The sequence below is a fragment of the Equus przewalskii genome, chromosome 5, assembly GCF_037783145.1.
Source record: "Equus przewalskii isolate Varuska chromosome 5, EquPr2, whole genome shotgun sequence".
Lineage (NCBI taxonomy): Eukaryota > Metazoa > Chordata > Mammalia > Perissodactyla > Equidae > Equus > Equus przewalskii.
Genome location: NC_091835.1, coordinates 19,791,330 through 19,805,299, shown reverse-complemented (window position 1 = coordinate 19,805,299; position 13,970 = coordinate 19,791,330). Strand labels below are relative to the sequence as shown.

Genomic DNA, 13,970 nt, shown 5'->3' with positions numbered 1-13,970 from the left:
AGACAAGGCTTAAAGGACCAAGTAGATGCTCTACTTGATGTTTAAGTAGTGATGACGATCAAAAGGAAAGGGAAGTGCACTGGCTGCTTTTTATTGCATTGGGTGCTCCTGCAAAACAACTACTTCAAGGCTTTAAATTCTAAGGTCAAGGTATGATCAGAGAACTAGAGCATTTCTTTGGCACTCTTTAAAAAAATCTCTCCTATTTCTTGTAGATACAGGGCATAAATTCAGCTCCCAAATTTGCACAGGCTACAGAATTACAGTCTTAAATTTGAATTCACAGCCATGCAATTCTCTCAGGTGAAATTTATGGCACTGATTGGGAAGGAGTGAGACCTTGAGGTTTGGAATGAGGATATTTGGGTAGACTCAAACCAACCTGAGAGTCTTCTACTCACAAATCCTCTCTTGCAGAAGCAGCAGGCTCTTCTCCTCTGTCTGAAGACAATAGCCTTTTCTGGTCTGAATAATAAATAAACTCATCTGGTAGGTTCCCTTGCAAGAGGATGCCTGCTCTCAAGACCCACCCTGACAAACCCTCATTGCCTCCATATCCATGACTAGAGTCAAGGCAACAAGTACCAAGTCTGACCCGGGAGGAAACAAGTACACACTAAAACAATTGCCAATTCATGCTAGCAATAAATTAGTAAGAGAATACTAAGTAAGATTTTGCTAATTTATATTAATAGAAACCTGGAGGATATGTGTAGGAATGAATTCTAAGGTGTTAGACTAAAGGGATATGATGTGATGTGACATTAGATCAGGCCGGATGCATCCACAGGGGTGTGCTTAGTGGATCTTCTGAACTCAGTGTTTTAGCTTAAGTATCCAGAAGCAGCTCTAACAGTTTGGCTGGTTGACTCACACCTAGCTCAAGAGCAGCCTAGATTCAATAAGACTAAGAAGCCGGCTGTAATGAAAAGCAGGGAAGCCAAAGACTTAGGAAAGAAGGAATGTTCAAATGCATTTATCTTAGGTGACTCCCACCTTCCCCACCCCTACCAAGTCTTCAGTAGGCCCCAAAGCACACTCCCTTCACAGAGGCATTGAGAGAGACGCTGGTAGGAGAAGATGAGCATCTTTGAAAAGATATGTGGTGTGTGTTCTCTTTGCCCAGGGCTGATGATGGCATCACTGATTTCAATGGGAACAAAGTGATTCTAAAGCAGCAGAGGCCAAGTGGCAGCAGTGAACTCTCAAAGACAAGGTGGATGCAAATACTGCAATGAACGGCAAACACAAAGTGGCCATCAGAATGTTTTGACCCCAGGAATAAAATAGATGGGCAGCTTACTAATGCATTACTTGATATACAAAAAGGGACAAATGAGCAGAAATCTGTACTTACTACAATGGAATGTCAAGCTTCTCACCTAGTTCCCAGACCCAGAATCTCTTGACAGGAAGGGAGGAGACATTTCATTAAGGACTCTGCAAGACGGCCACAAGTATAAACAGTAAATCTTCCTCCCAATCTTCCCCAAAGGTATTGGCAGCCATACCCCAGGGCAGCTGTGCGCTGGGAAAAGGAAGATACCCATATCTTCAGGCATCACTGGACTCGGGCTCTCTGTTGACACTCATCTCTGGATACCCAGAATGCCACTGTGTTCACCAATCAAAGTGAGAGCTTATGGAAGTCAAGTGATAGATGGAGTTTTGGCCTGAATCCACCTCAGTGGATGTGAAGTAGGGAGGGGCAGGCTGCCAAGGGGCAGGAGTGGGCGACTGAGAACCCATCCTGGGAGGGCAGAACCATGTGTAAGCCAAGGTTCCAAGCCCCTGATGCATGCCCCATTATTCCATCAGACTTCACTTACAAAAGACAAATTCAAGGTAAAACTATTAAGAAATTCAAGACAGTAAATTCTATTTCAAATGACTAATAAACCACAGTAAAGCAAGAAAAATGGCAATGCACTCTCAGACCAAAGTCTAAATTACAAAGATTATCTGCATGATTAAGTTTGTACATATGTGTTTTTGTAATGTTGGAGGTGTATCTTTAAACAAATAGTGAATTCCAGTTAGAAAGTTTGTTTTTCACAGTAAGATGGGTTACCAATTATTAAACCACCTTGGTGTATTCTAGGATTGAGCAAATAAGGAAATATATTTAGGATAATGGGAGATTTTCGATCGGTTTCTGAACACCATTCCCCACTAAAAGCAACCAAGGCTCCCTGGAGAAATGGCTAATTCCAAATCTTGGAAAGGAGTAGTAGATGATGAGTCTAGAATATCTCATGCCAAGGCAAGGAAGTGCTCAAGGAATGATGGGGATATGGCAAAAGGACGCAGAAGCCAACTGGGAGGGGCTCCAAATGGACAATTTGTGCACTAAAAATAGTATCAGATTATAACGTATAATGTGTGCACTTGGGTGTGTGTGTGTAAAGCTCTTCCTTATGGTAGAATGCTAATAAATGTAAAAGCAAAGGCTGGCAAACACGTTAGTAACTGTTCAAGCAAGAATCATCAATGGCTCCTCTAACTAGTGGATCAAAGTTTGATAAGGAACTGGATATTTACATAGTCTCATTTACATAAAGAGAAAAATCATTATAGTGGAGAAACCTGGCAGACACCGCCTTAACCAAGTGATTAAAGTTAACACTGCCAGCAATGGTTCAACCCGGCACGTGTCTCCTGATGGGGCGCACTGAGGATGTACCACTCCTGTAGCATTCCTGCCCAACCGCATAATCTCAACTAAATCCGGAGAAAACACCAGGCAAATCCAAAGTGAGGACATTCTACAAGATAATAGCCTTTACCCTGAAAAAATGTCAAGATAGGAAAGACAAAGACACAGCAACTGTTCCAGATTAGAGGAGACTCGAAACATGACAACTAAATACACAGTGACCATGGATGGCAACCTGCACCTTTTTGTTTTTCCGTAAAAAAGACATTAGCAGAATAACTGGTGAAGTATGAATGAAGCCTGGATATTAACTAATAGTATTGTATCACTTATTTCCTAATTTTAATAATTGTACTGTGGTTATGTAAGAAAATGTCCTTGTTTCAAGGAAATACATCCTGAAATGTTTAGGGATATGAGACATGATGTCTGTAGCTTACTCTCAAGTGGTTCATTAAAAAAAAGTTACTGAGAGTCATTATTGAGTCATCAAGAAAAAATAAAGCAGATACGGTAAAATGTTAGCAATTGGAGAATCTGGGTGAAAGTTATGTGGGAGTTCTTTCTACTGTTTTTGCAAGTTTTCTTTAGGTTTAAAATTTATCAAAATGAAAACTCCTCCCTCCTCAAAAGACAAATCATTATTTTTCAATGACTAACGAAATAGACTCAGGCAATGATCATCGATGAATGTCTAAAACTGCTACATGAAAGATCAGTAGAACTTTTACAATGGGTGAACAACCTGGTAGCAACAGAACATACTGATGAGTTTTGACATGAGTACAAATGGGAACAGTATTGCCTGCCAACATGACTGATGTGACGGACAGAACATAAAAACGGGACAAACAGACAGTAGTGCCTGCCGACACGACCAATGTGATAGACAGTATGTACCCACACCACCAATTACGTCTTCTTGGAGGGGGAGGGGAGAATCTGAATTTCATCAAGCCTCCAGATGTGACTAATAATTTACAGAAAATGTGGGGGAGGTGAACAAATTGACACCATAAGTGTACCCCCTCTTGAATTCAGAATATAGGATGTTCTGTGGATAAATGATAAACTCAATTTTTTTGGAGTGGGGGGGACTGGTAAGACTAAAAGAGACTTAAACATATCAACCAAATGCAACCCATGAACCTCACTTTGATTTCTTTTGGCTGGGGAAGATTAGCCCTGAGCTAACATCTGTGCCAATCTTCTTCTATTTTATATGTGGGTTGCCACCACAGCGTGGTTGATGAGTGATGGAGGTCTATGCCTGAGATCTGAACTCATGAACCTGGGCCACTGAAGTGGACAGCACCGAACTCAACCACTAGGCCATGGGGCCAGCCCTTTTTTCTATTTCTGTTGATTGAACATTTAGGGTGGTTTCTGTTTGATGATGGGACCCTGACCTGCTTAAGGCTTAATTTCACATTACCAAAGAAAGTCAGAAAATCCAGGTGAGTCTCTTGCTCCCCTATATGGGGCTCACCATGCCTGTGTTTCGACAGGGGTCTGCTTCAGTAAAACTGAAAAGGACATTTGTCGTGCACTGTCGAAGTGCACAGTCTTGTGTCCACACAGACACAAGAGCTAAACTCACAAACACCAAGTGTCAGCAGCATGCTGCAAGGACGGGCAGCTGCACACGCAGACCACACTTGCACGTTCAGGAGGCAAGAGCTGAAGGAAACCTCACAGGTGAGCTGGGCCGGTGGCTCCCCTATCAGGCTGTTTAGAACCAGGTGGCGCACTTAAAAATAATTCCCAACGCTGGGGCCTCCCCCAAATTAGAAACTCTGGATATGGAGCTCAGGACTGACTTTTGCTTCAAGTTCCTCAGATGATCTGGAGCAACCCCCTGATCTGACAGGCAAGGAAACAGAGGCCGAGAGACAGGACAGGAAGGACTGGTTAATGATGAGGCTGGTGCTAATATCCCATCTCCTGGAACCCACCCCATAGTGCCTCCCTGAGGACTCCTCCTTTGCAGTAATTTTAAGATGTCTAAGAGGGAGGTTAACCCTATTTAATATGCTCTACTGAGCCTGTACTTGAGCCCACAAACTCCCTTCCCCCTTGCAAAATGGCCTACACAGAGAATTTATCAAGCATTCATGTGCTGGGCACTGTACTGAAATGTGCAATTACATTTTCAGTTATTGATCACAACTACCTGATAGTTCCTATTTCACAGGTGGGGAAACAAATACTTGCCCAAAGTCAGTCATCGCATCAATCTTCAAATCTTACAGCTTGACTCTAGGACCCCCATTCAAGAAACCAAGACCTAGATTCTGGGTAGCACTGGGAGACACAGCAAGGTAGGGCCCCTGGAAACTGCTCCGGGTTCCGGCTCTGCACGAGAATGGACACCAGAGCGTGCTCTGAGCCCCTGCACCGGAAGAGGATGAGGGCCTTGTCTTACAGGCCAGACTCCGGCAGCTGCTGGAATTCCTTTCCCACAGTCAATGCGCACAAACTCAACTCTCCCAAACTTTCCCCATTTCAAAACAGAAGAGAATGATGGTGTAGAGAGACTGCTGTCAATGCAATATCCATTCTCCCCATTTCTTAGAAACAGAATGCCAGAGGTATTTGGGGTGGCAAAGCACTCAACTAAAACCCCCAAATTTCCCACCTTTCTTGCAACTGTCGTATGTATCTATATTCTGGCTGATAAGAGTTAAGAGTTGAGTAGGGCTCCCCAAAAAGCTCCTTAAAGGTGGCCGACTGAGCAGGGCAGCGTGCTCTTTTGCCTCACCTAACTCCTTCCTCTTGCCTAGAATATGGGCAGGATGGTTGGTGCTCTAGCAGTCAGCTTGGACCATGAGTGACCTTGAGGATGGAAGCCACAATCAGGATGGTGCAACAGAAAAACCTGGGTCCCTGAGCCACCACACCAGCCTTGGACTGATGACCTCGGATTTCACTTGAGAAACAAACTATCTTAAGTCATTGTTACTTTGCGTCTTCTGTTATAAGCAACCAAACCTAATACTGCCCCACTGTTTTCAGGACCATTTCTCATGCTAAAGGAGGAATTCAAAGAAAAAAGCAATTTGCTGTCAAGATAAATTAATCTACCCCTCCTACATTTGTTAGGACAAGTGAACAATCTTTAAGAAATGATGTCTCTGCTTCTTAAAACCAGCTGGATTTACTGATGTTGAAGCTATCGTTGAGTTCCATCCCCATGATAGCATCACTGTGCCAGCTACGAAAGTGGCAGGGCAGAAAGTACGTAAAGAGTTCACTTCTCTCCTCTTGCTTCCCAGCATCTATGTGCCGTTTCTTCTATACAGTGAAGCATAGCTATGGTTGTTTCTTTACTTGCAAAACATTCCCACTGATTAATCCCTGGAGGAAAACTCTCCCCTCGAAGGCTCCATGTTCCCAGTCCGGAGGCGGCAGTACCAAAAGCGGTATGGGCCCGTCATGCTCAGGGCATCGGACGACATCCATAAAATGAACAGCACACATCTGGCAGATTCACAGTTCCCAGGCTCCCCACGGTCCCAGCAAGCACTTCCTCACAGGGAATCGCCTGCACTCAAGCACAGCCAAAGCCTCCTCCAGAGCTGGGCTTTCTTTTTTTGTTTCAAGAGACCCATCAACTATGAGGCCACCTTCCATTTGGAATATGCTCTTGGTTGCACCTTACTTTATTTATAGCACATGCCTGCTGCTCTTCTGATGAAGTTCTACTTCCCATATGGGAAGCAGAGCAGAGAAATAGGTTTGTTCCACAAGGGCACTTCTCTTTACCAGAGTCATACACATACTTTTAATTTTCATTAATGTAGAAAGGGGCATTTTGTATAAAATAAATTTCTTCAGCTGATCAATTTAAAAATAACATATATGACACACACACTCTCTCTCTCTCTATATACACTATATATATATATTTATTAAATGGTTGTCCTAAAAGAAAATAATTTAAAATAAAGCCAGAAGTACAATTATCTACCCTGAAATTAAAGAGAAAAAAAAAATCCCTCCACTTAGAGCCAATGAAAACAAAGTTCCTTGATTTATATGTATAAACTCATTTTATGCAGATGTTTTCTGAAAACGGCCATAACAGTATCTCCCATCTCAGATGTTCTTCTAACAATGCCACCTTACTACTCCTCCCATCAAAGGGGATGGGGATGTTCCCAACCCCTTGACTATGAGTGGGCTTGTGACTACTTTGACAGAATATAGTGTCAAAGGAGTGACACTGTGTGATTTCTGAGTTTAGGTCAGAAAGGTGATGCAGCCTCTGCCCAGTTCTCTGGGGGAAGCCAGCTGCCACCTAAGTCCATCTACCCAGAAGCTGCCATGGTGGAGAGGACATACACATTTCCTTTAACCATCAACCCAGCTGAGTCCCCACCAGACGGCCAGCCTCAACTGCCAGTCTGGTCATCTAGCCTTCCTAAGATTGTAGCCCCAGCTGATATCTGACCACAACTAGACGAGACACCATGGAAGAACCGCCCAGCTGAGCCCTTCCCAAAGTCCCGACTCAGAAAACTACCAAAAAAGAAGGGTTGTTGTAAGCCAGCTTGGGGGTAAATTGTCCTGCAGCAACAGTAACCAGAATACCTACTATCTTGGGGAAAGTCTTCATCTTGGCGAAAGTCTTCATTATCAAACTACCTTGACTGGGTATGTTTTAAAATCTCTCAACGAAAATAACTGGAAGCAAACAGTGTACAAAACAAATACTTTAAAACTCAGGAACAGTTCAGATAATTTGGAAATAAATTTACAGAAAGGAGTAAGAATGTAGTGGCTGGAAGTGAAAGGGTGAGGAACTGAGAATGTGAAAAAGAGATCAGAACTGATTCAGAAACAAACATTCCTAGGGAAGAGTGGCTTCTTTCCACTAAGTGGGAAATTCCTCAGGTAGGAGCAAGGCACCCAGTTAAACAAATGGAATGTTCCATGACCAAAATGACTTTGCTCCCTCCAATCTGCCTACCCTGCCCCCAAATGTTAGTGTTTTATTTATTTTTATTTTCCCTGAACAAGCACACAGTAGAGTCTAGTTTGGAAGGTGTGGGTAGGCTTTAGAGGGACACATTCAGGGGTGTGTCTGTGGTGTGAGGGCAGGAGACGATCCCCAGGCCAGCAGAAAGGGACAGTCAAAGAAGGAAAGACATCTGGTCAAACTTACCCATGTTTATCTTGACCTTAAATTCTCAAATACAGAACCAGCCAGTGTTCCACAGCCTGGCAGAGGAAGCCACAGCTGCCTCCATGTCTCGGGTGCTCATGTGTCTGGAGCTTTTCCATAGAACCAAGAGAACAGTTTAGTGCAAAACTCAGCCTTGACAAAGGCGAGTACAAGAGGTACGCTCACATAGAATACCACGAAGTTTTATTTAAGTTCTTTTTTATTTTCCTCCACACTGGCAAAAGTTCCGAGGGAGCTTAAAGTTTTGTAAACATTTTAACTATCCCTCTTCCCCACCCCCCACTTTTTGAATTTACAAAGCAAAGGAGAGTAGGAGTCCCAATTTTAAATGGTTCCCCATCTCCTCATGCTATTTAATCCAAAAACTATATACAAGTTTGTAGCAGTCTCTGTATAGTTATTGTACATGTTTAGGAGGGAGGGAGGCAAGAAGGGATAGGGAGAATGGTGATCCAAAAGAATAAAAATAGAAACCAAATATAATCATCCAAAACCAAACCGCTCTCAGAGCAACTCCAGCCTTCTTCAGGCAGTGACGACAGAAAGAAAGGTGCTCTACCAGAAGCCACCGAACCACAGCACTTCTCACACAGGGATGGATGGCCCGATGGCTCCAGACCAAAGTGTGATTGGCAATTCCACGTGATGTTCTGTGGGGGCTGCTGGAGGCAGGAAGAGGATTTGTTTATAAATAGGGCTTGGACACGTTTATGTTCGAAGTGAAGGGGTGTTAGGAGGCCATGGCTAGAAGCCGGAAGCAGGCTTCTGTCGCCCGTTCTCTCCCATCCCCTCCCCCACTGCATTCTCCTGTATAGTGGTTTCCAAGGACGAAGCTCTTAAAGATGGTCAGGTTTTGTATGTTCTCTTTTCAGAAAAGGCAAGTAACTTGCCATTCCAGAATCTTTAAACAAAACCTTTTCGGGGCCACAGCAAGACACACACGCAATGCTCTGAGGAACCAGATGAAATTCCAGGCTTTTATCAGAAGCAAAAGTTTATCCCTATCCAAAATGAAATTATACAAATTCATACATATGGTAAAGATCCTAGCTGCCTCTTAAACGAGACAAATTTTCAGCAGAAAGGCCCAAAACAAACTGGTCCTAGTCCTCTGAAGTAAAAATATTTATGGGAAAAATCAGTTTTTGTAAGAAAGAAAAATTAAGAATAAGTCCCTCTCCCAGGCCACAGGGTTTCCTTTGTCCAATCAGGTTGGAGTATGCCAGGGGAGAAGTCAGCTTGTTTGGAAGTCACTATCTAATGAAGAAAAAATGAATTCTTTCTCCGAAAGGATGCTCAGAAAGAACAGGTGAGGGGTGTGCAACATCAAACCAATCCAATCTAAACTCCACCCCACTCAGGGTCTCTTTGATGCAATCCCAAAGTTAGCAGTGGCAATGCAACCTTCAGACTGGGAAAGCTCTGACTGTCTCTGTTGGACACTCAAGTCACAGTCCATGGGCGTTTTGTTGTTGGCCAAGGTCTGTTACCATTAACTCTCTTCATGATTGCACCATTTAGACCCCTTGCCCTTATGGGGAGTGGGGGAGGGGGGAGACAAAAAGAAGAAGAAAAACAAAATAGAAGGAAAAAAGTGACAAGAGGAAGTAAATTGCTATTGGCAGATCCCAACACACTTTCTGGGAGACAGCAGATGAAATCACGGCACAGTAAACAGGTGCTGCCCAAAATCAGCCTTGTTGGGGAGTGATCCCCACTGCCACCCCCGAGACACAGGGTCCGGTCCACTTATCTACAGTCTGAAATGCTCACCAACAAAAACGGTTTAAAGAATCTTGGACACAAAGGGCTAGAAGAAAAAGCCTGAGATGATCGGTTCTGTGATTTGTTGCAGAGTGATAGAGAGTAAATGGTGAGGAAGAGTTGTGTCCAAAGGTGGAGAATCCATGGTCAGCAGAGAGGAGAGGGAAGGCCAGGCCACGGGCAGGTGCTCAGTAGTCATCCAGAGTCTCGATTTCACCCATATTGAGTCGCTCCGATGAAGCATTGACTGAAAAGCCTGCAGGAAGAGATTGGCAATGAGTGACCACACCCAGACAGCAAGTGGCTCAAACTCCAGGCAGTTGGCTGGAATATGTCTCTTGCTTTTGAGCAGACCACAGGGGTACTCAAGGGAGGGAGAAGGAAGAAGGATAAAGGTCAGAGCAGCAGTTTTCTGTCCTTCCAATGAGAGATTCTTTGCTTTTATTTTATTTCTTAGGATTCTGGTATAATTTAATCATAGAAAAGAAAAAACAGCATCACTGCTTAAAAGGAATAGCAAACCACTGCCTTAAGACAATCCTGAGAGTACCCTAGGGTGTAAGTGTGCATTAAGGCCCGGCCAGGCTGGCCCGGAGGGAAAGCTCATTCAGAAGACACACCTTCAAAGAAATGGGGGTGGGGGGAGGGCAAGAACAACACTCACTATTGGAAATACACTTCCCCCCAGGGCTCAAAAACTTGGTCAAAGTGCTGGCCAAGAGGTTTTCTCTTCAGGGGTAGAGAAAGGGAAAGGCAGACCTCCTACAAGATCCTTAGAGCTCTCAGATGTTCTATCACAGAGCAGACAGCACAAAAAGATTGGAAGACTTTATTCAACTCAATCTACTTTAAGTAGACCTGAAAAATGTAATCTGGCCTAAAAAAGTAGTTAGGAGCATGGCCATTGCAGGCAACAAGCCGTACTCACACCACCAGTGATGTCTGAAACCTAATGCCAGCAGCCAAAGGTATGTAATTTTTCAATAAACTCCATAATCAGAGATTCATAAAAGTACTATTAACAGGCCCTCCTTGGCATGATTGACTCTCAAAACACTTTTAGTTCATCTACCCTAAACGAAACCCCAAACTGTGTCAGCTGCTGCTGGAACAGCAGAAAACAAGCAGACGACGCTCTCCAGTCTAAAAGCAGTGCTGTGAATATTATTACTTAAGTTTTCTCTCCCTCCTTTTTGTTCTTTAATATTCAAGTTTTCAAATAAGTACACATTTTAAATGTACCAATAATAAACAAAAATGCCTTACATAATAAAAACAGCTTAACTATACTATGATCTTGACTCAAAAATAACCTGATCTGAAAACATAAACATGCCTATTTATTAGCCAAGTGAGCTGTGGTACAAGTTGCTGGGAGGCCTAATATTGGGAGAGGCCAGGACTCCAAACCCCACCCGGAGTTCCACCCATCAACTCTGCTCCCATAGCCCACAAGACGTTTTTTTGTTGAAAATAATGAAAGGCTTAGTGTTCATATTTTCAAATAACGATTTAATTAGGTAAGTCTAAAAACCTAAGGCCAAACAGTCTATGAAATGAACTATTACTCTATTCTGAAGCAGGTTTTTCTTTGACTTCACATATATCTCAAGAACAGATGAAATGTGATAAAAATAATAATGAGCTACATGCAATAAAAGTGGAAATGAAATAAAAATACAAACTAAATTTTAACCATGTAAAGACAGGAAGGGAGAAGCAGCTGGGGTCATAAAAAAAGTTACTTATTCATTGCCCTAACATGTTGATTCCCAGGCTTTTGGCAGACAGGGTCTCACTGACCTGTCATAGAAACCCAGTAAGGCAGGCCCTTCTCCTCCCCAGGTGACAGAAGGTAAAGTTCTGGGATATAATGAAACCCAAGGCAACACACATCAGGATTTAAGCCTAGTCTGCTTGGCTCTAAAGACTACATTCTGTAAAGGTCAGAACAACAGACTCTCTCTCACATGACTTCTTTAAGGTTTGAGAGACTGTTCTTAAAAGTATGACTGGAGAAAAAAATGTTATTGTGTGTGTATATTTATCATATCCAAGTATAGGATGCTTCTTCACAATGGTACCTGATAGCTCTAAAAACTAGAGACAGGCACAAGAGTACAATGGAGAATATGCTCATTAAAATGAGGCGGGGCCCCCTGATGGTTTGTTTTAGAAGCAAAATTCTCTTTTGATCAATGATTACTTTCTCAACGGATGTTTTTGGATCAAATTAGAATCTGTTTTCTCACTCTGTGCATTGCGAACTGGGAGTGATGGATATTTATTAATTTTTCTCAATCTGTAAATCAGTAAGGCATCTATCAATTAAAAAATAATAATAAATGAAAATGAGTTTGAGGTAAGGGGCAGAAATTAGTAACTATTAGCGGAATTTCCAAAGGGAGACTGAGGTGAGCGGAAATTTTCCTGAAATGGCCAGGTGGGCGCCCACTCCGGTGAGCTGCCTCCATACGTGGCTGCACTGTCACTTCCCTTCTATCTGTTTGCCTTCTTCTAGATACACAGATTACTTAGCCTCTACTCCCAGAACAACTCGCTCTCACTCCTCTGAAGGGATTTTAAGTCCCTTTCTGTCTTGGGCCTGCAGTAGGAGATGGGGTCAGGTGGAATCTTTAATCCAAAGAGCGGTACGTCATTTCAGAGGCAGCTTTTCTCTGAGAGCCCACCCTCCAGTGCCACAGCTAAAGAGCAAAGGCATTCTTACCTAGAACCCACACAATTAGCATTCAGGGAACACTTTCAAATCTATATTCACCTATTTATGTCAAAACTGGATAACATTTTGGACAATTCCATCTATCCTTACCATAAACTTTCGAGATAGGCAAAAGAAAACAGAATTTCACCAGATTTCTATGTTCCCAGGTGGCTTTCAGGTACCATTCCAAAGGGCAACCCTCAAAGTCAGGTTTCTGTTCCTTACATTTTGGTTTCTCCAGGACAGAAAACCTCTGAAGGAAAGGATGGAGTCTACCAAGGGCAGAGGAGGGCTGCAACCTACCTCTTGCTGTTGCTGTCAGTTCTTTCACGTGGGCATCTCCATTGGAGGTCTCACAGTCATTTCACATTCAACTCACCCAACACTTAATCACCGCACCATTTCCCCATAAGCCTGCTCCACTTCCCAGTACTTAGCATGTTAGCAAATGGCAACACTATCCATCCTGCTGCCCAAATCTTTCCTTTCTCCTTGTCCAGCTAATTCTATCCCCTAAATTTCTGAAATCTATCTAATTCCTCTCCATCTCCAATAACAAAACCCTATTTTAGGCCACTAGTATCTTTCATCTGGTCTATACTACAGCCTCCTAACTTGGCCAACACCCCAACCTGCCATCTTGCCAATATAATTGTTCTATTCCAGACAGCATGGTTTTACAATAGCCTATTTTAAGTTCATAAATAGAGAATAATTTTAATTTCATCATTGTCTGTAGGTTGTTGGGGCAATTTAACAAACACAGGCAGCCCATCAGCTTTGTCTATGCTGTTTATTCCAGAAACACCATTCCCCTATCCTTCCTGCCAAGGCCCCATTTCAGGGGTCACCTTTTCCATGAAGCTGCCTTGCATGAAGACACTGGTCCTCGATACTAGACAAGAATAGCTGTGAGGAGCAGAGGAGAATGGAAAGAAAACAGGCCTGCTCTCAAAGCCCAGTCCCACTGCTGAAGAGCTGTATTCTAGATCCTCTAGGCCTTGTTTACTCATTAGGAAAACTGGAACATCACCGCACAATGCAGAGTAATTCTGAGACTCATGTGACATATAAGTAGTGGATATCAACAAATATTGGTTCTTTTCTTTGAACGCTTGATTGGATTTATGGGGTACTTCCACATAAATCAGCACTGAAGTTTTTAAACAACTTTTATTGTTCTCCAGTAGCACTACTTGCCAACTAAATTGAAAGGAAATTCATATTAAATATGAAACAAGGCTTTAAAGTTTAGAGCATCATACAATATAAATTACTTGTCTTACACCCTATATAGTACCTGAGACACAGCTCTTGCCTTGAGATGCCCAGTGAATACTACTTATTTTGAACTGGTTAAAAAAATTAATTTTGCTAAGAAACAGTTCCCTTCATAAACCAACATCCCACCATGGGACTCAATACATTAAGTGCCATAACAAGCACCCCCCGAATTCCTGGCTGAGACTTTAGGCCTGCGCTCACCTAATAAACTGGGATCTGCTCGGACCATCTTCTGCTTTTTCTTCTTCTTGCCACTTTGTACGGCTTCAAAATTGGATTGTTGGTTGTTGCTCTGATTGGTCTGAAACACTGAATGGAGTGCACTGTGGTTCATCCCCCACACAGGCTCCTGTGAA

At 42.9% G+C, this 13,970-nt stretch overlaps 1 protein-coding gene across 5 annotated transcripts in view; it reads right to left on the bottom strand.

Moving 5' to 3' along the window:
* Nucleotides 1-8,025: 8,025 nt before the first annotated feature.
* Nucleotides 8,026-13,970, bottom strand: part of GIGYF2 (GRB10 interacting GYF protein 2) — a 132,573-nt gene continuing 126,628 nt past the window's right edge. For 3 of the 5 annotated variants that reach the window (XM_070618637.1, XM_070618638.1, XM_070618639.1), the window contains exons 29-30: nt 13,816-13,966; nt 8,026-9,864 (exon numbers count right to left, since the gene is read on the bottom strand). In XM_070618637.1, the coding sequence (XP_070474738.1) occupies nt 9,797-9,864; nt 13,816-13,966 (219 nt within the window). In that variant the 3' untranslated portion in view covers nt 8,026-9,796. The remainder of the gene's footprint in view (nt 9,865-13,815; nt 13,967-13,970) is intronic. The other 2 variants (XM_070618636.1, XM_070618635.1) reach the window with 2 other exon arrangements.